At 66.7% G+C, this 23,932-nt stretch overlaps 1 protein-coding gene across 5 annotated transcripts; it reads left to right on the top strand.

Moving 5' to 3' along the window:
- The first annotated feature begins 1,449 nt into the window (after window positions 1-1,449).
- Window positions 1,450-23,169, top strand: ASPSCR1 (ASPSCR1 tether for SLC2A4, UBX domain containing). Of its 5 annotated transcripts, none has more exons than XM_036339042.1 (16): window positions 1,450-1,621; window positions 2,446-2,501; window positions 5,915-6,029; window positions 7,059-7,159; window positions 11,120-11,177; window positions 12,063-12,136; window positions 12,321-12,744; window positions 19,035-19,174; window positions 19,326-19,407; window positions 19,641-19,707; window positions 20,176-20,238; window positions 20,559-20,611; window positions 22,473-22,524; window positions 22,663-22,732; window positions 22,811-22,986; window positions 23,067-23,169. In XM_036339042.1, exons 1-16 carry the CDS (start codon window positions 1,520-1,522, stop codon window positions 23,078-23,080), a joined length of 1,647 nt encoding a protein of 548 aa, XP_036194935.1. In that variant the 5' UTR covers window positions 1,450-1,519; the 3' UTR covers window positions 23,081-23,169. The 5 variants fall into 5 exon arrangements, with proteins under 5 accessions (XP_036194935.1, XP_036194939.1, XP_036194938.1 ...); XM_036339046.1 differs by having other exon boundaries at window positions 1,545-1,621; window positions 5,949-6,029; XM_036339045.1 differs by lacking the exon at window positions 1,450-1,621 and adding an exon at window positions 1,751-2,019 and having other exon boundaries at window positions 5,949-6,029.
- The last annotated feature ends 763 nt before the right edge of the window (window positions 23,170-23,932 follow it).

Raw genomic sequence — 23,932 nt, 5'->3', positions numbered from 1 at the left:
CAGGCCCGAACGGAGCAGACGCGTGGCAGCAGCGCGCAGTGCTAACAGGCGGCCCTCCCCACCGGCAGGTGAGGGTCCTCCCAGCCGTGTCCAAGGGGGACCCCAAGGGAACTTTTGGGTGTTTCCTGCCTCGGGAGACGGGTCACGCTGCTGGCCCAGCGCCCCCAGGCCCCCACAGGGCACCTACAACTTGTCTCTGGGACTTGCTTGTTTGCACAGGTGCCTCATGGGGCCCTGGTCTGTCCTGCCTGGCCTGGTCTTCACCAGCTCTGGCCCAGCCAGGCCACCTGCCTCCTCCCCCCTCCCACTGCCGGGGGCCCTGCCGCCACCGTAAGGACCAGCAGCAGCAGCAGGAGGTGACGGTGCACTTGTGGGGACCGAGTGTGTTTGTCTCCCCGAGAAGGGTCATTCCTCCGACCTCTGCGGACACCCGCCCTGTGCCAGGCTCCGTTCGCTCTGCGTGTCAGCCTGCTGGGGGAGCGGGTGGCGGGCCTGCGGGGCGGAGGCCGCCAGGAAACAGGCCAGCTGTCAGGAAGGCCTGCCCTGTGCAGGGGGGCTGAGGGACCCACAGGCTGAGGGGCCCCAGGGGCCTGGCCGCCACAGAACTGCCCAGGGGTCCTGAGGGTTGAAGGATGGGGTTGGAAAGCTTGACCGGGCACCGGTCACAAGTGCCCTGGGGTGTCTGCCCGGAGGCCCCAGGCCCCCAGCTAGACACAGACTGACGGTGAGCAGGTAGAGTGGACAAGACCAGGCAATGGCAAGGAGGGGCGCGGCTGGAACGGTCCGGAAGCCGCTGTCCCCCCTCCATGGCGCCCCCACGGGGACTCGCTCGCATGCAGGAGGGTGTCTGAGTCTGTCAGGAGGCAGGTGCCTGGGAGGTGCTGTGTTACCCCCGAGGGAGCTGGCAGGGTCCCTACACCCCCTCCCCGCCTCCCGCGGGGTTCGCTGCTGGGGGCATGAGCTGGGCGCTGACATGTAGGCCCTCAGCTCAGCCTGATGCTGCCCCGGCTGGGGCCGTACCCGGAGCTCACACACCCCAGGGTCGGGGGTGAACACAGGGCACGGGGAGGGCACGGGGAGGACCGGGGAGAGGAGGGGTCAGAGGGGCTGCTGTGGAGGGGCCGGGACCGCAGGGCGAACGGGTCCCGAGACAGGCCGGCCCGTGGCCCAGGAGGGGCCGGGAGTCAGGCCTGGGCGCGCTCGCGTTCCGCACAGCCGTCCTCTTCCAGCGTCGGTTCCCCACGGCGGGGCGAGCTCAGCGGCCCGGCCCGAGGCCACGCGGGGACGGCTCGGGGGAGCCGTGAGCTCGCCCCCGGGACGGCTGGAGCGCGGGGGCGGGGCCAGGGCAGAGGCGGGGCCTGTGGGGCGGGCGCGGGGGCGGGGCCCTGGCGTACCCGGAAGCGCACGCAGGCCCCGCCCCCTTCCCCGCCCCGCGGCCGCGTAGCTGTACGTCCCGGCTGTTGCCGATAAAGTTGTTTGAAGCGGCGCCGACGGCGGCGGCGGGTCACGTGAGCGGAACATGGCTGCCCCGGCCAGCGGCGGGGGCTCCGCGGTGTCGGTGCTGGCCCCGAACGGGCGGCGCCACACGGTGAAGGTGACGCCGAGCACCGTGCTCCTGCAGGTGCGGCCGCGGGCGGCGGGCGGGGGCGCCGCGCCGGGCGGCTCCTGCGGTTGGCTCCGGGGGGGGGGGGGCGCCGGGCGGTGCTGGGCGGGGCCCGAGGCGGCCAATGAGCGGCCTCCTGGCGCAGAGGGCCCGCCCACTTCTGCGCTGGGGTCCCGGGCGCCGGGGTCCCTGTTCGGCCGCGGACGGGGGCGGGGGCGGGCGCCGAGGGGCGGTGCTTCTGCGCCCCCCGCCGAGGCCGAGGCACCCGGCCCGCCTGCGGGGTCCCAGGCCCGTGTCCCCGGCCGGTGTCCGCGGGCCTGGAAGGGCCGGCCTCTGTGCCTGGAACTGACTTGCTGACTCACTCGCTGCACTTCCCCGGGGGCCGCCGGTGCACCCCGAATCCGTCCCTTTAGAATGTATATTGGGCCCCGCCGTGGAGGGGGGAGGAGCCCCAGGCGGGGTGGGGGGCGCCCGGGCCCGTGGAGCTGGCGGGTGCAGCTGGCTGCGGGCAGGGGCGCCCACGTTTGGACCTCGCTCCCTGCGAGGGGGGTGGGGCCTGGAGTGTGGGTAGGGAGCTGTCTGTGGTGATGAGGGCCCGGCTGGAGGCCAGCGGAGCTGGGGGGACGAGTCCGGCCCAGGGAGGACAGGGACAGCGAACAGGACTCGTGGGTGAGGCACATGGAGCTGTTGAGTGGACGGGCCATCGTGCGGCCTTCTAGGCTTTGTCCAGCAGAGCCCACGGGCCCTCTGGGCGGTGGACTCGCCGCTCAGCCGCCCCGGCGGCCCTGGCCTGCCAGCGCAGCGGCCGGTGGGCAGCGGCTCACGGCCTGTCTCACCCCCAGGTGCTGGAGGACGCGTGCCGGCGGCAGGACTTCAACCCCAGCGAGTACGACCTGAAGTGAGTGCTGGGGCGGCTCCTGGGAGTCCACGCAGCGCGCTCCCCAGGGCCCTGCTGCGGGCGGACGCCTCCGGCAGGTTATCTCTCAGCCCCGGAGCCACCCTGTCCAGGGGTGTGGGGCTGCGGTGTGGGGAGGACCCTGCCTGCTGCCCCAGGCCTCCCCTGCTTGTGGCCACAGCACCCCAATCTGCCGCCTCCTCACACTCCTCTCCCCTGGGTGTAAACACCCGCCCTGGTTCAGGATGAGGGCGTGATCTCAAGATGCTAACGCAGTTACGTCTGCAAAGTTCCTATTTCCAAATAGGGTCACAGTCACCGCTCTCAGGCGTTAGGCCGTGGGGCCTGTCCTCTAGGGGCCACCATTCAACCCGTGGCCACAGGGTTTCCGTGCGTTGTCGTGTAAGTTCCTGGTGGGGCTCCGAGGGCGCGAGGAAGTGGTCCCACGGCCTCACCCGGGAGCTGGCGCAGGTCTCTGCCTGTGGGCGTTTCCCAGAGAGAAGGCATTCGCCGTCCTCCAGGGTCTGAGCCAGGACAGAGCCGGCCGGCGTGGCTCCGTGGCTGAGCGTTGACCTATGGGCTCAGGCGGTTATGGTTTGATTCCGGTCAGGCACACACCCGGGTTACAGGCTCAATCCCCAGTGGGGGCACGTGTAGGAGGCAGCTGATCGATGAGTCTCTCTTATCATTGATGTTTCTCCCTCTTCCTTCTTCTCTGAAATCAATAAAAATATATTTAAAAATAATAATAATACAAGGAAAGGGTGCGAGCCTGCCCTGACGGGCGTGGGCTTCTGACCCACGGGAGGGGCCTGTCCCACGGGAGGGGCCTGACCCAGGGTGGCAGGTCTTCACAGGGTCTTATCCTCGCTCTGGGGACAGGAGCCCGTGGCGTGCAAGCCTGTTCCCGTGGGGCTCTTTACAGAGGAGGTTCTGAGTGGAGACACCCTGATGCCACCCCAGCTCCCGGCCCCCTGCCCGACCCCCAAGAACTCCAGGGCCCCTGCTCCGCACTGGGTCACCCCCTGGCTTCCTGTCACAGGGCCACGTGCCTGCTCCTCCCTTCGCCTGCCTGAGCCCTGGGCTGGGGCCCGGGGGGAGCCGCCGGGAGGTGGGGTCTCTTACCCAACTCTCGCCTGCTGACGGCACAGCGCCCCTTGAGAAACGGGGGTTTGAACTGCATGTGGGGTCTACTTCCACGTGGATGTGTTCCTTTTTCTAATTTCTTAAAAAACATCGTTGTTGTTGGAAGTATTAACATGTCCCCTTTGACTCTGGTAGCCTGCCCGCCCCAGGCCTCCTCACACTCTTGTCTGTGCCCATTGCTTTTCTCTTTTTATTTAACACATTTCGTATTGCTCAGGAGTGTTCTCGTGTTTCACGCCCATGGAAAAAGGAGCGAATCTAGATACTTTTGTAAATTTTGTTTGGTCCCTCTTCATAGAGGGAAATGTTTTACGCAGTACCATACGTTACAAAAGTACTAGGAACTTTAATTGTTTAATTGTTTTTGTAAATAAAAATGTTATAATTATTGAAAAACAACACCTAAAGTGCATTATGATGATTTAAATTATACGCAGTTTGCCCAAAAACGTGCGGTCCCTGGCGTATGTCTTAGAGATTTCTCTGCGGTACGCAATGTGTTCATAATCTCATAGCGAGAGGAAGGGGGAGCATGGAGTTGCTCTACTTGCTTGTGCAGCGTTGGTTGGTTGGTGGCTGTGCCTGACCTGGGGTGGAGCCCCAGCCTCGGTGCATCAGGCCGTCTCACCAACTAGCCGCCGGCCCGGGCAGCTGCTCCCCTGGCGCTGTGGGCATGACTGTGTGGATTGAGCCGCTTCATAGAAGGGTCTGGAGCGTCTTCGAGTTTTGGTGTCAGAGGGGGTCCTGGACCCAATCGCCGTTGGGTGCAGAGGGACATAGTTCAGTGTTGGAGGGTCACCGTTTATACCTGGGATTTTCGACCCCATGGGCATTGGTTGAGACAGCGCAGCCACGCCAGGGAAGGCGGCCTCGTTGTGTTGCCTGCCGGCACCTTCCCCTCTGCCCTTGTTTCCCCACAGACCAGTGTCCGGTCTGCACGAGGCCCTGGAGTGCTGTGAGCCTGGCCTGGCTATCAAAACGGCCTCTTTCTCCTCAAGTCGCCTGCGCCCTGTGAGCTGCTCACGCTCATAAAACCACGTCGTCTCCATCTCCAGGGGCGACCCCTCTGTCAGACCCCCCCGGCCTCTCCCCAGCGCCATGGTCCCCCCTAAACTCCCATTGGAAGTCGAGCTCAGATCTGACTTGAGCTGTGCATGTCCCCTTGCTCCCTCTCCTTGTGACCTGCTGTCTCTCTTCAGAGTCGGGGCCACATGGTGAGGAGGGTTCAGAGCCCTGGGCAGAGCTTTCCTCTGGAGGGGGACAGGGTGGTTCTCGGGGCTGAGGAGGGGAGGGACCAGGTCAGGAAGGCTCTGGTCCCCTGGCTGCAGTCCCTGCCCACGGGTGAGGCTGTGTCCTTCTGTCTCCTCATCACAGGAGCAGGTGTCCAGCTCCTGTTGGCTCACAGCCGACGTGGTCCAAGCTGGACATCAGGAGCCGCCTGTGGTCCCAGCTCTGCCCCTGGGTGGCCCGGGCTACCTGCTGGCTCTCTTCACTGTTCCTTGTGAAGCAGGCTGAGCGCAGGCTGCTAAGCAGGACCCGCAGGCAGGCAGGGCCCGGGGTCCTCCTGCCCTCGGGGTTTCCTGTCCTGACTCCTTCAGTCTCTGCCTCTGGCGTGGACCCGGGAGCTCGGTGGGTGGGGATCGGAGGAGCTGGGCCACCCTGCTGTCGGGGCCCCACGCGGGCCTCTTCCTGATCAGAGCTGCCAGGTCCCTGTGCACACGCACACATGGGCACTCAGGCTCAGGGCCTGGCTGCGAGCTGGGAGGAGCGGTCTCAGACCAGACCCCGCACTGGCAGCCTGGCTCCCTGCGCTTGTCTGTGGTCCTCTAGACCCGTTGCCTCCGGTCCTGGAGGGCGTGGCCTGCCTCCCGATGTGGGAGAGGGAAACACCAATGATGAGAGAGAACCATTGATTAGCTGCCTCCTGCACGGCCCCCACTGGGGATTGAGTCCTCAAATCAGGCCTGTGCCCTGGCCGGGAATCTAACTGTGACCTCCTGGTTCATAGGGCAACACTCGGCCCTATGGGGTGATGGGAGCTGGCCCCTGGGAGAAGGAATGCAGTGGCCGGACCCCCTGGGGTGCAGCTCTGCCTCCCACGCTCAGAGCTGTGTCTGCTCGCTTGCTCTGTCCCTGGAAAGACCCACTGTAGCAGGGACACGCCTCCTCCCCAGGCCACATCCCGTCCTCCAGGTGCGGGCCTGGCGGACGCTGCGGAGAGGCCCGTGGAATGAGGCCCTCGGGCAGCTGGGCTGTGGTCTGTGTTGCAGGTTTCAGAGGAATGTGCTTGACCTCTCTCTGCAGTGGAGGTTTGCCAACCTGCCCAATAACGCCAAGCTGGAGATGGTGCCCGCGTCCCGCAGCCGCGAGGGGCCCAAGAACACGGTAGGCACCGCGCCTGCCCTCCTCGTAGGCTGTGGCCTTCGGGGCACAAGCCGCAGGGCGCGCCCCCACCCAGCTGCCGGCTCTGGGTCCGGCAGAGCCACTTTCTGCTTTGGTGGTTGGAATGAGACTTGGTTCTTGGTGCTGCGGTTGCTGTTGGGGTTCACGGTGCTGCGTTCATCTCACCTGCAAGCCTGGCCCCTGCCTGACGGCCTGGTCCTGCCGTGGCGAGTGCCGAGCTCAGTGAGGCTCCTCGAGGGGGAGCGACCCGCCGTCTTCTGTCCTGGTCTTGGGCCCAGCCTCCCACCGAGCAGCTGTGAGGCTCAGAGCCAGGGAGCCAGCCCCAGGGAGCCCCCTCTGGGTCCCCCTTCCTGGGCCGCGCTGCTCTGCCAGCACCAGGAGGGGCCGTGCTGGCCCTTGAGGACAGGAAGCGCAGGCCGGCCTGGTCAGCTCTCCAGAGCCGCCAGGAGTCAGACTCGGGACTGACCCTGACACCCCTTGACCGTCGCGACCACAGCAGTTCTCAGGCTTCTGTGTGGAAGGAGCTCTGACCTCCCTCGGTGGGTGGGACGGGGAGGCACGTTTCCCACGGCAGCTCCCTGTGCTGGGGGGAAGTGGTACCTGAACCAGAGCCCCGGGTCCCAGACAGCAGGCCGCGGTGGGCGGGCTCTGGGTCGCACGCAGCCGGGCCAGTGCCGTGCGCGTCCTCGGCAGAGCGGCCAGAAAGGCGTTCCCCCTTTGGGTCAGAGACTTAGTCCCACTCCAGGGACATGATTATCACAAATGGATGGACAAAAGCGATGTGCTCAGGAACGAAAAATGCACAGAACACGACTTGTTGGTGCTATGGCTGCGCAACACAGGGCCCCAGACCCGGCAGCTTGAGGCCCAGCGACGTGCAGTGTGCAGAGGAGCCGGTGCTGGCCGTGCAGTGCCCCACCCCCTGCACCCCAAGACCCCGGAGCCCTCACCCAGGCGGAGTCTCACCGGGTGCGGGCAGCGCTCCCCGCCTCAGCCTCCTCTCCTGCTCAGGTCCGCATCGCGCTGCAGCTGGACGACGGCTCCAGGTTGCAGGGCACTTTCTGTTCCGGGCAGACCCTCTGGGAGCTCCTCAGCCATTTTGCTCAGACCAGGTGAGTGTCAGGGAGGGGCCCGGCGGGGCCTGCACTGCGTGGGCGCTGCATCCTGTGGGGATGGGTCGGGGACGAGGGCGCTGTGCACCAGCCTTGCCTGGCACGTGCTGGTCACCAGCAGCGCGTCTTTCGGGTGTGGCTGCCTGGTGCCCTCTTTGCGCCCTTTGGGGGGCTGAGAGGCCCCACGCAGGAGGGGAGAAGCGGGTGCTGACAAATGCTCACCAGGAAAATGGGTCGTGTTGGTTTATTTATTTATTTATTTTTTAATTGCGTTCAAAGAGGAAAGAAGAGGGAAGGGGAGATAGAAACATCAATGATGAGAGAGAATCACTGATTGGCTGCCTCCTGCACGATCCGGGATCAAGCCCGCAACCCAGGCCTGTGCCCTGACCGGGAATCGAACCGTGACCTGGTTCGTAGGTAGATGCTCAACCACTGAGCCACCACGGCCGTGCGGGGGTCGTGTAAAGAGAAAGTTCTGTTGGTGATGATGGGTGTGTGTCAGTTTCTGCCGAATGAACAGCGTGAATTCTGCCCCTTTAAGTTTGGTCTCGTGTGATGGAACTCTGTCCCCTGGGAAGCTTGGCCAGCAGAACGGAAGGGACCCCACAGACGAGGAGGAAGCAGAGGCAGGAGCACAGGGTCCACGTGTGGGGACCTGCTGATGGGGCGGAGAGCTCGGGCACCGGGACGCCAACTGGAGAGAAACGGGGGCCCTCTGGGAAAGGGCCTCAGGAAGTCCTGCTGCGAGGGGGGAGAGCGGTCCTTCAGGTGCAGGTGGGGAGGGACCAGGTGAGGCCCCTGCGGGGCCCTGGGCCCGGTTCAGGTTCACACAGGCCCTGCAGGAGGGGTCGGCTTCTGTGCGGTGCTGAAGCCGTAGTTCACGCGGGGACCGTGACGACCGCTCCTGCAGGAAAGGGGGTGATGGCAGGAGGCCCCCAGCCTGCGGGAGAATGTCCGTCCTTAACACGAGTGCTGGGCCCCAAGTCAGCTGCGCCCTTTCTCTGTTGCTTGTGAGCAGGTCATGTCCCTCCTTATAAACCCCTCAGCATCGTCTCCACGCGGTGCAGGTCCAGTGTGTGGGCTGCTCATGCACCAGCCACCAGTCCGTCTGTGTAGGTCCTCCCGAGAGGGGGCTCCAGAGGCAGAGTGGCTGGGCGGCAGTGAGGGGCACCCCACCTTTCAGCTTTCCTGGGAAGCTGCTCCTTGGCAGAGTTCACTAACGGAGAAGCAGGGTGAAGTGGGTGCCCATGGGGACGGGCGGCAGCATCAGCCCCAAAGCAAGGCCAGGGGCCTGATTGGCTGGTGCCATGCAGGGGCTGGGCAGGACCGGTAGCTGCCTGTGGCTGCAAGGACCCCACTGGCAGGGGGCAGGGGCTCAGACTCTGGGTCCCACAGGATGGGCCGTGCAGGGAGCTCGGGGAAGAGGCAGGCGCCCCAGGACAGGTGGCGGGCGGGTCTCGGCAGAGCCATGGGGTGAGTGGGCACCGGGCCACGTCCTCTGCATAGAGATCAGGGAGTTGGTGGTCCAGCTCTGACCTCTGACCCCCGAGTCTGGGGCTACTCACTAGCCACGTGACACACACGTGGCCACATGTGCGTGAGCAGAGGCGGTGAGGAATTTTCCGGTCGCCACATCAAAGGAGGGTAGAAACACGGGCAGTTAACTTTAGGAATTCGATGACCTTGACCCAGTGTATCCAGAACGTTTCCCTGTGGCAGTGTACTCCGCAGGAGAATGCGGCGTTCCGGGTTCTTTGTGGTAGGGGGTCCCACCTGGAGCAGGCCCCGCTTGGGCCGGCCACCGGGCTGGTTGCTGCCTGGACCTGGACTGGCCAGTCCTCCCTAACTCTTGGGTGTCAGCTGCCGGAGGGCCTCCAGGTGAGGGCTCCTTGCCCGCCACCCCAGGTTGCATCTGCCCCGAGGCCAGGGCGGTCTGCTCCTAGCCTGACTCCACAGCCGCGCCCGCGGCTCCACCCCCCCAAGAGCACACCCCGAACCCAGTGTCCCCGGGAAGGCCGGCGTGTGCCTGCTTCCCCTGTGGTGGCCCTGAGGTGGGTTGTGTGCCATCCTGGGGCCCTGCAGACGGCAGAGGCAGGTGCCAGGGCGTCCCCCCAGCTCCCGGCAGCCCCTCCGTTCCCCTGCTTTCCGCCTCACTGTCCCTGCTCCGCCGCCTGGGGGAGGGCTGGCTCCTCTCCTGTAGCCTCGTAGCCTCCGCCTCTTGGTCTCGTGGTGGGCGGGAGGTGGGAGTCGCTGGCCCCTGGACGTGACCTCAGGCGACGGGCCTCCAGGTGGCGCAGGAGCCCTCTGAGCCGAAGTGCCCGCTCTGTGGGTTTGGGTTGCTTCTTGTGGTTCCAGCCGCAGATTGGTCAGGTCCACGCCGGTAACGTGGACAGAAGGGGCTCCAGATACCTGGTGTCCCCGTCGCGTCGGCCCGAGTGGGGGGCCCACACCTGTGGGGACACATGCTCTGAGGCAGTGCAGAGCATCGGAAGGCTGTCAGCACCGCCTCTGCCCCCGCCCGACGGGGAGTGCGTTTGCCGGCCGTGGACGGGGCGACGGTGCCGACCCTGGGGTGGTATCGGGGGAGGGGCAGCAGGTGGGCACCCATGGGCGCGCCACACAACGCCCGGGGTTCTGCTGGGTCTGGGGCTCAGGGAGGCCTTCAGAGATGGCTCAGCCCTTGGAAAAGTTTGGGACTTAGTGAGGGTGTGTGAGGGGCGGCTCCCCCATGAGCTGGAATGTCCCCTGGGTCCCCTGTCCCGGGCGGAGAGCGCTGCTAATTGGCGGGGAAGGTCTGGAAGTGATTGCAGCCGCCCTCCCTCGCGTGTGTACAGGCGTCTCCCTCAGATCCACTCGAACCCGATCCCTCTGAGGAAGCACATCAAAGCCGGGCTGGCGTTTGATGTCAGAGGCTGCGCAGGCAGGAGGCCGCTCAGCCCGCTGTGATCTGTGGTCCCGCTGGCGCGGGGTCCCTGGGGAAGGCTTGCTCTGGCTTTGGGCCTGTGCCTTCCCGAGGCTTGGGTCACCGGGTCGGGGTGGGCCGGGGCCCAGGCCCTTGGGGTGTGCCCTGACCCAGTGTTGCTCTGGTCCAGACTCAGCTCGGGTCTCCCACTTCGTGCAGGGACCTTGGGGGGCGAGGAGGCTGGTGGTGCCAGGGCAGGGCAGGCTGCATCCTCCCAGAGGCCCCACAGCCGGCTGTGGGGTGTGGGTCTCAGCCTGGGCACCACACACGAGCAAAAGCTAAAAGCAAACGGGAAATGGGCAGAACCCAGGCCAGAGCCCCGCAGAGGGCCTGTGCCGTCTCGTCCTGCGTGTGCACGGTCACGTGCAGGCAGCCAAAGGCCTGCTGCTCTGGCCCCAGTTCAGCTCCATGTTCTCCGTCCCATCCTCATCCACGGGCGTGTGAGCCCGAGGCCCTGGGACAGTGGCCCCACACAGCCTGAGGTCACCACTGGCGGCTGCCCTGTGGGCCAGCCTCTGGGCTCGCCCTGGAGGAGAGGGGCTAGTGGGCAGTTATGTGTCAGGAAATGCAGGAGTGGACGTCCCTCCGTCCCTTCGCGGTCACAAGCTCCCCAGCTGGACGTGGCCAGCTCCAGCCTGTGCATAACCTGGTGGCACTGCGGGCCTGGGTAGTGCGAGATGGTGTCGGGTCCGTGCACATGTGTGCGTGTGACTGTGTGTGTGTGCACGTGAGCGTGCGCATGAGTGTGCGCCTGCACGCCCGCCATCCTCTGAGCCCGTCCAGCTCTGCTTCTGGGGCTGCTCTGTCCCATCTCGGGGTCTGGCTCATGAGGGAGAGGGTGTTGGTGGCCAGTCTGGTGTGGGCGGGTGTCTGCTGCCATCTTCCTGGAGAACCTGGGGGAGCCTGTGGGTGGCTCTGGGGTTCCCGGGTGCCCTCCCGAGAGCACCAGTGTCCCGCGCCAGGGCCGGCCTCTGATGTCCTTCCCTCTCCTGCAGGGCGTGTCTGGAGCAGCCGTGGGAGGCCAGCCCGGTCTGCGTGTACATGAGGGATGAGGTAGGACTGCGGCTCCACCCGCCTGGCGGCTCCCGTTGCCATGAGGCCCAGCCCGCTTTCCAGTCTGGGAACCCCTCCCTTCCCCTCCTCCCCTCCCCCGCCTTGGAAGCAGCGGGAGGCGCTCTGAAAGCCCGAGTGTCCACGGGAACTAACCTAACCGCGGCGGCTGCGCCCAGAACCTCCCCACGCCCTGTTTGTTTTCTCAGCTTCTCTCAAAGCCCAAGAGTCACAAAAGTGGTTTCATTTTAATAAATATTTGCTTTGCTCCGTTTTGATCTTTTTCAAAACGAGCGCAGGGCGGTGCGGGCCCAGCTGGCAGAGGCCCTGCCCGTCCCCCGCCCGCCGTGACGGGACCCTCCTGGCGCTCGGTCCCCTGGCTCACAGGGGCTTTTTGTTGGAGGCCTGGCTGAGTGCCCTGTCCTGGCCAGGGTGGCCACTGTCCCGAGGGCCCAGGAGGCCTTGGTGGGCGATACACGCCTGTGAGGAAGGGGCTCTGGGACTGTGAGCAGGAGGGACCTGGGGGTGGACACCTGGGCCAACTGAGGGCCGTCGTGGTTGGTGCAGCCCTCAGGGCTGGTCAGGTGGCCAGTGCCACTCACCCAGGCCGAGCCCCGCCTGCCTGGGCCTCGGGGTGTCGGGCTGGGGACAGACCCAGACCCTGGAGCAGATGCTCAGGTGCAGGTTGGGGTGCGGACGGCTGGGCCTAGGCCTCGGGCTGGCTGGGCACCGCGGTGTCAGTGGCCAGGCGGGCGGCTGCGTAGGTCGGTCAGCAGTGGGCAGGGCCTCGGTGCCTCCCCTGGGCAGCGTGAAGCCTCGGCCAGGCCTGGCGGGAGCTCTGGCAGGGAGGGCGGTGGGCGGCGGGCACACGGTCCTGTCTCCTTGCAGGTGACGGGCAGAGCCGCCTTGCAGAGCACGACGCTGCTGTCCCTGGGCCTCACCGGGGGCAGCGCCATCATCAGGTGGGGCTCTGAATCTTGCGTCGGGAAAGAAATGGGGTCTCAGAGGAGAGGAGCGGGAAGCATGGAAAAGCGAGGGACACGTGCCCGTGGCGCCCCCCTCGATCCGAGGCCACTGGGGGTGGCGGGGCCATGAGGCCCGGGTGCTGAGAATGGGTGTGGAGCATCCCTCTCTCTCGGGCCCCAGGTTTGCCATGAGGCGATGCGACCCGGCCATCACGCAGGAGCCTGGGGTCTCTCGGAGCAAAAGCCCAGCAAGCCCGACCCCCTCCCTGTCGGCTGAGCAGGCAGCCGGCAGCCCGCTGCTCCCCTTGGACTCGGCAGGGCTCAGCCGGGGCGACGTGAGCCGCCAGGAGGAAGCAGGCCCCTCAGGGGCTGGCCGCGCAGATGGCCCGGGCCCGAAGCCCGCGGAGGCCCAGGCGCAGCAGATCTCGGAGGAGCCCAAGCCCACCCCCTTCGTGCCTTTCTCGGGAGGGGGGCAGCGCCTCGGGGGCCCCTGCGCGTCTGCGAGGGGTCTGATGTCACCGTCCGCCAAGCTGCCCAAGTCCTTCTCCAGCCCCGGAGGCCCCTCCAAGCCAAAGAAGTCGAGGCCCCCGCCGGAGCCGGAGCCGGTAAGCGGTGAGCTGGGCGCTGGGTCCTTCCTCCAACCGCACTGGCCTCTGCCGGCCATCTGGGGGCGGCAGGCTCGCTGGGGGTGTTTCACCTCACGGAAGTGACCTTTTGGTTTGGTTTCTCTTAAATTGGCTGCATCGAGGCATCTTTTAATGTGGTTTGATAGGTTTCGACAAACTCGTGTGCCCCGTGGCCCCTCCTCCCCCGTGGCCCTGGGTGTGGGACTTGGAACACTCCTGTCCCGGGCGGTGCCTCTGCTGGTCGGCGGTGTAGACGTGCCGGCGGCTTGGGCCTTGGCTGCCCCGCTGGCCGTCCGCCCTGCAGTAGGCAGGCCCGGGACGCAGAGGCCGAGCTCGCGGCGCTGTCTGCAGCCAGTGCCTCGGTGCGGCCCTCCCGTCCAGTCAGCTTTGGGGTACAGTTTGCTGCATGGACACAGCTGCAGCCAGTTCTGTGAGCGGCACTTTGCCTCCTTGGTGCTGACCAGTCTCTGCGCGCCTCTGACTCACGTGTCACCCACTTCCTTCCGAGTCTCACCCGCCCCCTCGGACGCCCACCCTCTGCTCCCCTGACCCCACACCGACCTGAGCGGTGGGAGGCCCACATTCTGGTCCCGCTGAGCAGGCAGGCACAGGTCCTCCCGGTCAGACTGCCTGGCCCAGGCCTCGCCCTGGCAGCTGCAGCCACGTGGGCACTTGGGAGGGAAGATGGGCTCGGGCCCCCTATCAGATCTGTTTTCCCGGGTGGCAACGCTGGACTTCTCGGAGCCTCTGGAACCTTCTCCAGCGGTGTTCCTGCCTCACACAGCGGCGTCCGCGGGACAGGCAGCGTCGGCCCAGAGGCTGTGCGTGTGGGCCCCTCTGCCTGGCTGCTGCTTCACCTCCTGGGCAGCCCCAGGCTCCCCAGCCTCCGTGGTCGTCCACCCAGAGTCCAGCCGACTCTCAGTACTGGGGACACCAAAGGGGAGACCTTGCCCTGGGACCAGCCTGGCTCTCAAGCCTGAGCTGCGCCGCGCCCCCGTCCCGTGTCGTGGACGCTGTGCCCTGTGAGTGGGTGGCGCCCTGTGTCTGCTCAGGGCTCAGCTCCCAGCTTCCCGGGCCCTTTGCTTCCACGCAGAGCGGCTCCCCTGCACCTGCATCGGCTCGTACAGGCCCACGCGGGGCTTTAGATGATGAGGAGGATTCCTTTCCAGACCCCTTTCCGGGCGGAGAGCTCGGGCCGTGTGAGGGTTGGTCAGGACGCCCGCGGGCCGGGGATGCGATGGGCGGGTGTAAACCAGCCCCGTCACTCCCGGGAGCGTGGTGTCTTGTCAGCCGTGGCTCCGCAGATACTGTCAGTTTCGTCCCCTTCATATCCTGGTCTTAACTCTCCTTGTTCTCCGGTGTTTGTGGAAAGCACCTTGTCTGACCCTGAGGGGTGACCCGTCGGGTATCTGAAGCGTTACGTGAGCTGTGGGGAGCTTTTACCAAGTTAACAGTTTCTATTCCTAATTTTCTGAGAAACTTTTTTTTATCCTAAGTAGGTGTTGAGCTTTATCAGCTGCTTTTCTACATGGAAACAGTGTCTGTCCTCCCAGTGCAGCCACGTGGTGAGGTGCGGCCGGTCCGCGGGGCCAGGGGCCTCCTGGCATTCCGGGGTCTGTGCCTGCTCAGCGAGAGCTTCCTGGTCACCACACGCGGTCGGTTCAGCCGAGTTTCAGCTCCGAGTCTGTGTCCTGAGTGAAGCAGACTGTGGAGGCCGTGGGCTGGAGGCCCTGCTCCCGCTCCTCTGGAGCCCCTCACGCCTGCCTCCAGGTCACACCTGGGGAGCCTGGGGGGGTCCCGCAGAGGAGGCAGCGGCTAGATTCCCTCCGGCTCCCCCACTGCCTGTGGTGTCTCCTGCTGAGTGGACAGGGAGGGGCAGGGCCACGGCCATCCTGAGCTCCGTGAATGTTTATCCTGGGGCAGTGGCTGATGTTTGGGCCGAGTTAGAAGCCAGTGCACATCCCCAGCCAGAATCGGTGGCCGAAAGCAGGCCCATGTGGTGGGTTGAGCCGGTGCTGGGGGTCTGCACTTCTGGGGGGACCCTGCGTTGGGGGGCCAGGACTGGCTGCCTCCCTCCGGGGCTGCACGGAGGGGGGCCTGGCTGTCTGTGTCTCTTGGGAACCTGCTGACTGTCCCAGGGGCACCCAGGGTGGCGTGGGCTTGTGCTCCCCGCAGGGGGTGCTGTCAGGGCCCAGGATCCCTGCCCCCCCAGCACTGACCCCGGCCCCGGGCAGGGAGGCCGCCTGGCCGCCAGCAGCGCTGCCTTTGATCTGGGAGCCCCAGCTGGTTGGTGGGGCGTCCCCGCCCGCCGCGTGCCTCCCGTCACTGACAGCCGCACACCCAGGGCCAGCCAGCCACATGGCGTCTGCTTTGTGTCCCTCTCAGTGTTGGGGGAGGGGGAGGAACAAAACAGAACTTTTGGGGGAACTTCAAAGGTGCATTTCAGGGATGAGAAAGCTCCCGAGTTTCCCATTAATGCTCAGCCTCGTGTGGTTTTTGAATTTAAATAAAGAGTCAGAAGAGACAGGATGAAATAGAGGCAGGTCCTCGCGAGGCTGGGATGGTTTACAGACCCGGGCGGCTCCTGCCTTTGATGTTGGAACATTAATTATTAGAAGGTAGTTTAACTGGCCATTGGGACGGGCGGGAGGCGGGCTGCCTGGCGGCCCCTGGCCTGTCCTTTGAAGTCCTTCCCCAGCCCGGGGGCCGCCCCTCAGCTCCGCACAGGGCAGCATCCCAGCGGGCGCCCACAGCTGGCACGGGAGCCTGATCAAAGTCCTGCTCCCTGGGCGACGGGCTGACAGTGGTCCCCCTGCGCCCGTCACCCTCCAGGGGGTGGGCTTCCCCGCCCAGACCCGGGCACTTCCTCCGCACCCCGTCTCTGGCCGCCTGCTCCCTGGGCGGAGCCCAGTCCTATAGAGAGTGGTCTCCTCGCTACCGTCCTCCTTGGCCGGGCAGGGCCCTTGCCCAGGCTGTTCCCCCAGCCGCCCGGCCTGTCCCTGTGAGGCCCCGTGTGTGGGTGCTGAGCTCCAGCCCCCCGGCCCCAGGCATGCTGGCAGGTAGGGCTGCAGGTGTGGAAGCCTCCAGCCCTGTCCTGCTGCCTCCACGGAGCCTGGACGTGGAGAGAGACACCAGCCTGCCAGCCGGGCAGAGAACAGGCTGTGTGGTGCCCTGGAGCCCTGAGCTGCCCACACAGGCCCGCTTCCTGCGGGAGTGGGGGGAGTGGGGGCTGGGGTCCTGGCGTGAGGCCCCGTCCTGATTGGCATGGCTGTGCCTCTTTGGTCTGGGGTGCGTGCCCACCCCTCGGGCTGTGCTGTCCCGGCTCCCGGGCAGCTGTTGCCTGTGGGTGAGGAGACCCTGCCTCTGCTCCCGGGGTTCCTTCCCCTCATCTGCCCACAGCGACTCGTGCCAGCCAGCCGGGCACGGGGTGTCACCCACGGCTCAGCCTTTAGCCGCCTGTATTCTTTTTTTGAAAAAAAAAAAAAAATATGTTTTTGTTGTTTTCAAAGAGAGGAAGGGAGAGGGAGAGAGATGGAAACATGCATGATGAGCGAGCATCATGGACCAACTGCCTTCTGCACGCCCCCACTGGGGATGGAGCCGCCACCCGAGGTGTGCCCTGACGGATCGGACGCTGACCTCCTGGGTCCCAGGGCCACACTCAGCCCTGAGCCGCCTGGGCCTGGCTGTCCGCTTCTCTTTAGAAAACTCTGCTTTTTTTTCTCAAAAGGGTCAGCAGGCCCAGTGCTGCCAGGGCTGAGGGCCAGGGCTTCGACCCTGTCTGCCCGCCCGCCTGCCCAGGATTGGGGTCCTCCCGTGCCTTCCGGGGCGGCTGGCTGGGAGTAATCAGGGGTGTGGCCTTGTCCCTGGAGTAGTGACTCGGCTCAGCTCCCAGCCTCAAGGGGAAGTGCTTCGCATCCCTCGTCCCAGCCCGTGGTCAGAGGGCAGCCTGGCTGCGAGGGAGGGGGAGCCCCATGAGGAGGGACTCGGCCGCGGTCACCCCACGGGGCTGCTGCATTTTTTCTCGGTGTCACCACGTCCTGGAAAGTTACTGTCAAGAAAAGGAGGCCTCCGTGGGCAGGGAGGCCTTTGCCATGAGGGCCCCTGTGCCCAGTGGTTCTGCTTGTGTGGCGGCTGCTGGCGTGCGTCCACCGGCCCGGAGGCCAGCAGCCCCGTCTCGGCCGGGCGCCGGCTCCCTGGTCCCTCGACGTCTGGCCCGGTCGGGCGTGTGGTCGCACTGAGCATGGTGTGGGGCCCGGCGGCCAGTGCTGTCCGCCTCGCCCCTCCAGGTCCCCTCCAGGCCCGTTCTGTGGGGCAGGGACTCTCTGAAGGTGCTGGGGCCGCCCTCAGCTGGCAGACGGTCACCCAGCCCCCACCTCCAAATGGCTGGGGTCAGTCCCATTGTCCAGCGCTGGCCTGTCGCCGGGCGAGGAGGGCGCTCCTGTCCCTCCTCCTGGCCTCCTGGGCCCCTGGCCACGGTCATCTAGTCCACCGATGAGGCGGGTCAGGTCTCAAAGGAGGCGCCCCCTCAGCCTGCCCCCTCCTCGTGCCCCCTGAGCCGTGGAGTGACCGGGTTCAGGCGTGGAGGTTGGCGTCAGGACTTCCGAAGGTTCTGGGCTCCATCATTCAGAGCCTGTGCCCTGGCCATGGCCGCGCTCCAGCTGTGGGCTCATCATGGCCCTTCCATGACCCTAGGGCCTGGCCCTCTCAGCTCCGGGACCCTCTCCCAGGGCCAGGACGCGCTGTAGCTCTCCCCACGGCTGCCCCGGGGGTCCTTCTCCCACGAAGCCTCAGCCTGAACCTCGTTCTTTATCCAGACATCTCCGTCCGTGCACCTCAGAGGGGAACCGTGCGGGGAAGCCGGCGCGGGGACAGCAAGCACATGGAGCCTGACGGGGCCGAGCGTGGCAGGAGCAGCCCCGGCGCCATGTGCTCTCTGGGCCGGCTCCCGGGGTTGCTGGGTCGGGGACCCACCTGCAGGGCCAGCTCAGCTTCCTGCCTGGGGCCCCGACACCCTGTTGCTGTGCCAGGGGCTTCTGCTGGAGGCCGCCTGGCTCGTGCACACGGCGGTTTGGCGCACGGCATCCGCGTACTGCCCTCACCCTCCCCTGGGAGCGGCACGCGCCCGGCCCCTCTGGAATGCAGGCGCCGTGGCCGTGGGGGGCAGCCGGCGCCTGGCATCTTGTTATAAAAAGCTCTGGCGTCGACGGCCCACGGCGGCTGCAGGAAGGCTGTGGCTTTGAAGGGGCAGCTCCCAGGAGCCTTGGCCAGCCACCTCCGGGCTCTGCTGCCCAGGCCTCGCTGCCCTTCCCTGGCCGCTGGCCACGGCACTCAGGGCAGAGGGGTCCCTAGCAGCCCGCTCCCTGCCTGGGGAGAGTGCTTGGGGACCCAGGGACCCCCAGTGCAGGCGGCCTGCTCTGCGGCGAGGGTGGCCCGGAGGCTCCTGGCAGGTGCACGGAGGCAGCAGCTACCCCAACGCTGAGGTCTGGGGTCTGGCTATGCCCAGGGCTGTGGCCAGGCCGGGCGACAGGAAGGCTGTGGGAGGGACGATCGGACAGGCAGTTCCCAGACCTGCCAAGCCCACCCTGGTCCCGGGTGAGAAACAGGAGGTGGGATGCCATGCTAGGGGGGGGGCAGTGGGGGCAGCAGGGCAGAGGGCAGCTTCCGGGGTGGCCCTGCCGAGATGGCTGTGGGCCCTTCTCTGGGAGGACAGGACCTGCTGGACACCTCCGTCAGGGCATCGCCCCGAGGTGCCCCCCACGCTTGCTGCAATTACCCACCCGGAGGCGCCACACGCAGAGCAGCCCTGCCTTGTAATTTCCATCGACCTTGTTGCCAATTAGGAGCGACGCTGTCCCTTCCTGTGTCCCTGGGGTGGGCAGACGCAGCCAGGCTGCTCCCCTGGGGAGGGGTGGGGGTCAGCCCGGCTGTGGGGCCAGCGGCTGCAGGTTTTCGCCAAACCTCTAATTTGGGGGCTGCTGCTTCCCCTGCTCCTCCCTTGGAGCCCCTGACGTGGCCTGGACCAGGGCACTGCTCCCCAGGAAGTGAGCAAGGGGCTGTGGGGAGGCCGGCCTGCTGAGCGTCCCTCACCCACCGCCTGGGCCCCGGCAGAGACCGAGCCTGGAAGCGAGGGACAGCCTGGCCTGGCCACGGGCTGGTGGGGGGCCTGGGTTTGACGGGGTGCACAGCTGCTCCTGCAGGGCCTGGATGACCCAGCCCCTGTGGCCGGGCACCTGGGACCTGCGTCAGCCGTGTGCTCTGCCCGGCAGCCGGTGGACCGGGACCCCGTGGTGTGCCACCCGGACCTGGGGGAGCTGCTCCAGGCCTGGCCCGCGGAGCTGCCCGACGAGTTCTTCGAGGTCACCGTGGACGATGTGCGGAGACGCTTGGCCCAGCTCAAGAGTGAGCGGTGGGTGTGCCCGCCCCTCGGTCTCCCGCTTCCCACTGCGGGTGCCCAGCTCCGTGCGTGGCCGCACCTGGAGGGGCCTGTCTGTCCAGCCCGGGTGGGCCTCCTCTCTGGCCGGAGACCAGGACCTTCACCTGCCCCCTTCCTTCCACAGGAAGCGCCTGGAAGAGGCCCCCTTAGTGACCAAGGCCTTCAGGGAGGCTCAGATGAAGGAGAAGCTGGAGCGGTACCCTAAGGTGCGGGCGGCTCCGAGCCGGCTCCTGCGACCGCCCTGCCCAGGCCGCTGAGGGTGCTCCCCGGAGCTCGCACAGCCGCGGCCCGGCTTTGTGATGAAAACAAGTCTATATGCACGGTGCTGGGGGCAGCACCCGCAGGGGCGGCTGGCACCTCCGCCTGCTCTGGCCCCGGGTGGGGTCCTCCCTGCTGGGCAGGGCTCCGGCTGTCCTGACAGCATGCTTGTCCGACCCAGGTGGTCCTGAGGGTGCTGTTCCCTGACCGCTACATCCTGCAGGGCTTCTTCCGCCCCAGCGAGACAGGTAGGGCCGCGCCCGGCGTCCGGGACGGCTCCCTCCAGGCTGTGGGCCTGTGGCTGCCGGGCCCTGGGCTCGGGGAGGCGGGGGTTTGGGGGCTGCAGGCAGCGGGCTCTGAACTTGCAGAGCATGTTGGGTGATTGTCGGGCTGGCATGCAGGCCTGGGGCAGCTCCTGGAGGGAAAGCTCTGCCCAGGCTAGGGCAGAGAGAGGTGAAGGGAGGCCTTGCAGGGTGGGGACAGGGTCCTGCCCCGGGGAGTGGCCCTGCCCCGGCCCACTGAGTGTCTGGGTCTTGTGGAAGGAACGAGGTGGACTTCCCAGCCCTGGGCTCGGATTGGTGTCCTGAGTGCCAAGGCCCAGGAGGTGGCTGCCCAGGGTAGGGGGCAGCTTGGTGTGGTCGGCCTGTCCAGTCCCACTGGGGCCAGCATCGGGGTGCGTCTGCTGGGGCCCCGCTCACCCTCCCCTTCCTTCTCAGTGGGGGACCTGCGGGACTTTGTGAGGAGCCACCTGGGGAACCCCGCGCTGCCCTTCCACCTGTGTGAGTACTGCTCCAGGCCTGCCCTGCGCCTCCCCATAGGGACACGGTCCTCTGCTGCCAGCAGCCGGAGCTGTGTGGATGGGGTGCTGAAGGCTGGGGTCCTGGCAGGGGCTGCCCCGGGTTACTCCCCCCACCCAAGCCCCTCACCAGGGTTTTGCTGCAGCAGAGAAGTGGGCAGAAGGCTGTGGACTGAGGGTTCTTCTAGAGTAGCCCCAGCTGAGGCTGCCAGCCCTCCGACCAGTCGTCCCTGGGGAACGGGTGAGGGGTGAGGGGTGAGGGGGTGGGGCGAGGCCTTCCTCACGAAGACATTCTCTCCCCAGTCATCACTCCTCCAAAGACCATCCTGGAGGACCACACGCTGACCCTCTTTCAGGTACTGGCCCCCGGCCCGAGCGGGGGTGGACTCTGGGGCTGCTCTGCAGGCCCGGGCCGGGGTGGGGGGTGCAGAGCCTCTAAAGCTGGCCTTGTGCTTGCTTCCTGCCTCCTCTGCTGCTGCCCCAGGGGACGGCCCTTTGGCTGCGGAGCTCCCTGCCCTGGGCCTGGGTGGACAGGGTCCACAGGCAGCGCAGCTGGGGCAGGTCCTGAGGTCAGGGGTCAGAGCCCCCCCTGCAAGTGGCCTGCTGCTTTGGAGGCCCCTGCTGCCTGCTCCTTGCCCGCCTTCCCAGCCGGGCCCTCCCGCTGGCTGCCCCTGCGGCCCCCCTGCGGCTGCTCCTGGAGGGTGAGGAGTGTTGACCCAGCGCCTGCTGGGCCGCCTCCAGAGCAGGAGGAATGTCCTGTCCTCAAGGGGAGGGCAGCCTGGGGCCTCCCCGGCCCGGCCTAATGGTTTCCTCTTCAAAGCCGCCTCAGATATTTTAATTACTAACAGAGGCCAGCCCTTGTTAAGTGGCCCGCAGGCCTGCGAGGTCTGAGCTGGGGCTGCAGGTCCTGGGGAGATGGGACAAGACCTGGCAGAGCTGGCCACTCACCAGGAACGGAGTCAGGCTGGGGGGAGCCGTGCCTGCCCCCCTCAGCCCAGGAGCCCGAAGGTGTTGGGTGCTCTCCTCACCCCGCCTGCCCCGCTCCCGGCAGCCTGTTGATGCACTGGATTGGGAAGGTGCTTTGGGAGGGGACCGAGGCCCCCATTAGGAGCCCTGGGTGCCGTCCCACCCACTCTGCCCCCAGCTACCAGCAGCCGCCTCCTTTCATCCGTCAGCTCGGGCCTGGCGCGCGGGGCCTCCCCGGGGTGCGGCCCTGCCCAAGATCAGAGCTGGCAGGGCTCGGGGAAGGAAGCCTCCCGCCTCCTGCCTCCCGGGGGGAGCAGCTCGGAAGCCGCGGCTTTCATGTCGCTGGCAGAGCCGCAAGCTGGCTGCTGCTGCCTGGGGCCTGCCCATGTTCCTGGGGTAACAGCATGGGTGTGGGGGCGGCGGCCCAGCTGCCCTCTTGGCTGCTGGACCAGGAGTGTCTGGGAGCGGCCGAGGGCCATGGGGGGTTGCAGTCAGTGGACACAAAGGCCCCCAGCACCCCACAGCAAATCTGCTTCCTGGGCCGGAGCCCCGCCCACCACCTGCCCAGGACCAGGCCTCACCTCAGTGGGTGCTGAGCCCCTGCCGCCTGGGGGACCCTCCGCATGGCAGCAGGCAGCCTCCCTGTGGGTGTCCTGTGGTCGGCAGGCATCTGGTCGGTTGGGATCCCAGAGATGCAGACCGGTGGGGCGGGGCTTTGGACAGGTGCGAGGGGAGGGTCCTTCAATGGCCCCAGATGGCCCGATGCTGCCTTGTGGGGTGCCGAGGGGAGGCCCAGCACCTGGTGGTCCCCGAGTCGGGGTCTGGCCTTGCAGAGAGGGTGGGTACTGTCCTGCCTACACCCACTCCCTGCTCCTCGGCCACCTCCAGCCTCAGGCCCCAGGGTTGCCCCCCATGTACCCACGAGCTCTGACCCGGCGTCATGGCCCTTGTCCGTCGCCCGGCGTGGGCTGTCTCAGCGTTCCCAGGCCTGGCCTTTGAGGCTTCCCACGAGTCCCCCCACCTCGCCTCCCAGAGTGCGGAGCTGGAGCCGAGAGCACAGGGAAGACAGGCTCCCGGCGGAGGACACGGCTGCGGTGGGGTCACTGCCCTGGGTCAGCTGTAGGACACAGCCATGGTCCTCGGGGCAGTCGGCAGGGGCAGGTGCAGGCTGTGTCTGGGGCTGTCCCTTGCAGCCCTGTCTCTGCCCTCAGTGCCCGCCTGGCCCCTGAGCTCCCTCTGCCCTTCCTGCAGGCAAACCTCTTCCCTGCTGCCCTGGTGCACTTCGGGGCTGAGGAGCCAACAGGTGAGTGGGTCCCAGAGCAGGGCCTGCAAGGAAGACCTGTGGCTTGATTCCCCCCCACCCCCCCTCCTGGGGCTCCAGGGCAGCCCCGCCCAGGCCATGGCCCCCCTCCCCATGGCCTGAGGGTGCTGCCGCCTGCAGGTCTCTATCTGGAGCCCAAGCTGCTGGAACACACGGTCTCCCCATCTGCAGCCGACGTGCTGGTGACCAGGTGAGAGCCCCAGGTGCTGGCAGTGCCAGGGTGGGAGGGCATCGCTGCAGTGCTCGCTACCTGTGCCTTCTACCGCAGGTGCATGTCTAGGACCTCCGTGACCCCGTCCCCGCTGCCAGCCCCTGACCCTGTGCCCCTCGAGTTGGAGGCAGCTGCTGAGGAGGGTGCAGTGGGGCCCCCTGAGCCCAGCCCTGGGACAGCCCAGCCCCTGAGGAGGGACCTAGGCAAGGTGCCCAAATGGCTAAAGCTGCCAGGTACTGTGAGGGCGGCTGGGCCGGGCTGGGAGGGCTGCTGGGCGGGAGCCAGGCCCCAGGTCACGTGTGTTGCATTGCAGCCAGCAGGAGGTGAGAGCCGCCAGCCGGAGGTGCCCACTTGGCCGGGGACGGGACCCTTCTCCTCACCCTGCGTGCGAATAAAGCCTGAGCACCTCCCGAGACCCTCCTGTTCCTTCTCCAGAAAGGGCGCGCGGTCCTCGCCTGGCTGCCGCCTGACGCTGCCCGCCTGTCCAGGCTTCCGGGCACTGGCCCCCAGCTCCGGGACTGGCCAGTCCGCAGCCTGGCTGGACCTCAGTGTGTGGTCCCCTTGCTGGGCCTGTTCTCATTACGCAGCTGCTCCTAGCGGCTTTGCCTCATTGCCATCATCCATCCCCTCCTCCAGGCCTGGCCTGTCCGCACAGGCTGACACCTCGCTCTTGGCACCCTAGGGTGGGTTGGCAGCCTGACCTGGAGCTCCCTGCCCACCTCCCCACCGGGGCACCTCATAGTGGCTGGGGCTCGGGCACTGGCCCCAGCACTTTGAAGCCCAAGGACTCCCGAGGTGGCAGGGAGAGGACGGCGGGGGCAGAGGCTGGAAGGGGTGCAGGAGGGGGCCAGCAGGGCCCAATGAGGGATGGAGGGCTTGTGGCCAGTCCACGCCCTCCAGGGGGTGGTGGGGCAGGGGGCTGCCTTGAAGGTCCTGGTGGAGGTGGGTGGCTCCGCCCCAGCCCATAGTCACTTGACCTAGAGCCCTTCAGGTGTTTCCTGCCCTGGGCACTGTTGAAGCAGCACTCAGAATTCAGGCGGGTGGGGGATGAGGTTGAGGGTGTCTGGGCCCCATGCCATGGAGCTGGGCCCTAAAGGCCCATGAGCATCCCAAGCAGCCAGACCTCTCAGCCCCACTTCTAGCGATTCCACACAGCAGTCTCTGGGGTAGGCGTGGCCT

Source organism: Myotis myotis, unplaced genomic scaffold (genome assembly GCF_014108235.1).
Source record: "Myotis myotis isolate mMyoMyo1 unplaced genomic scaffold, mMyoMyo1.p scaffold_m19_p_17, whole genome shotgun sequence".
NCBI lineage: Eukaryota > Metazoa > Chordata > Mammalia > Chiroptera > Vespertilionidae > Myotis > Myotis myotis.
This window is presented reverse-complemented; position numbering and strand designations above follow the sequence as displayed.

Excerpts from the sequence above, each read along its gene's own strand:
- ASPSCR1 (XM_036339042.1), top strand. The coding sequence starts at position 1,520 with ATGGCTGCCCCGGCCAGCGGCGGGGGCTCCGCGGTGTCGGTGCTGGCC. Across the intron at positions 6,030-7,058 it reads GCGAGGGGCCCAAGAACACG|GTCCGCATCGCGCTGCAGCT; the intron begins GTAGGCACCGCG and ends TCTCCTGCTCAG. Across the intron at positions 20,239-20,558 it reads CGCGCTGCCCTTCCACCTGT|TCATCACTCCTCCAAAGACC; the intron begins GTGAGTACTGCT and ends TTCTCTCCCCAG.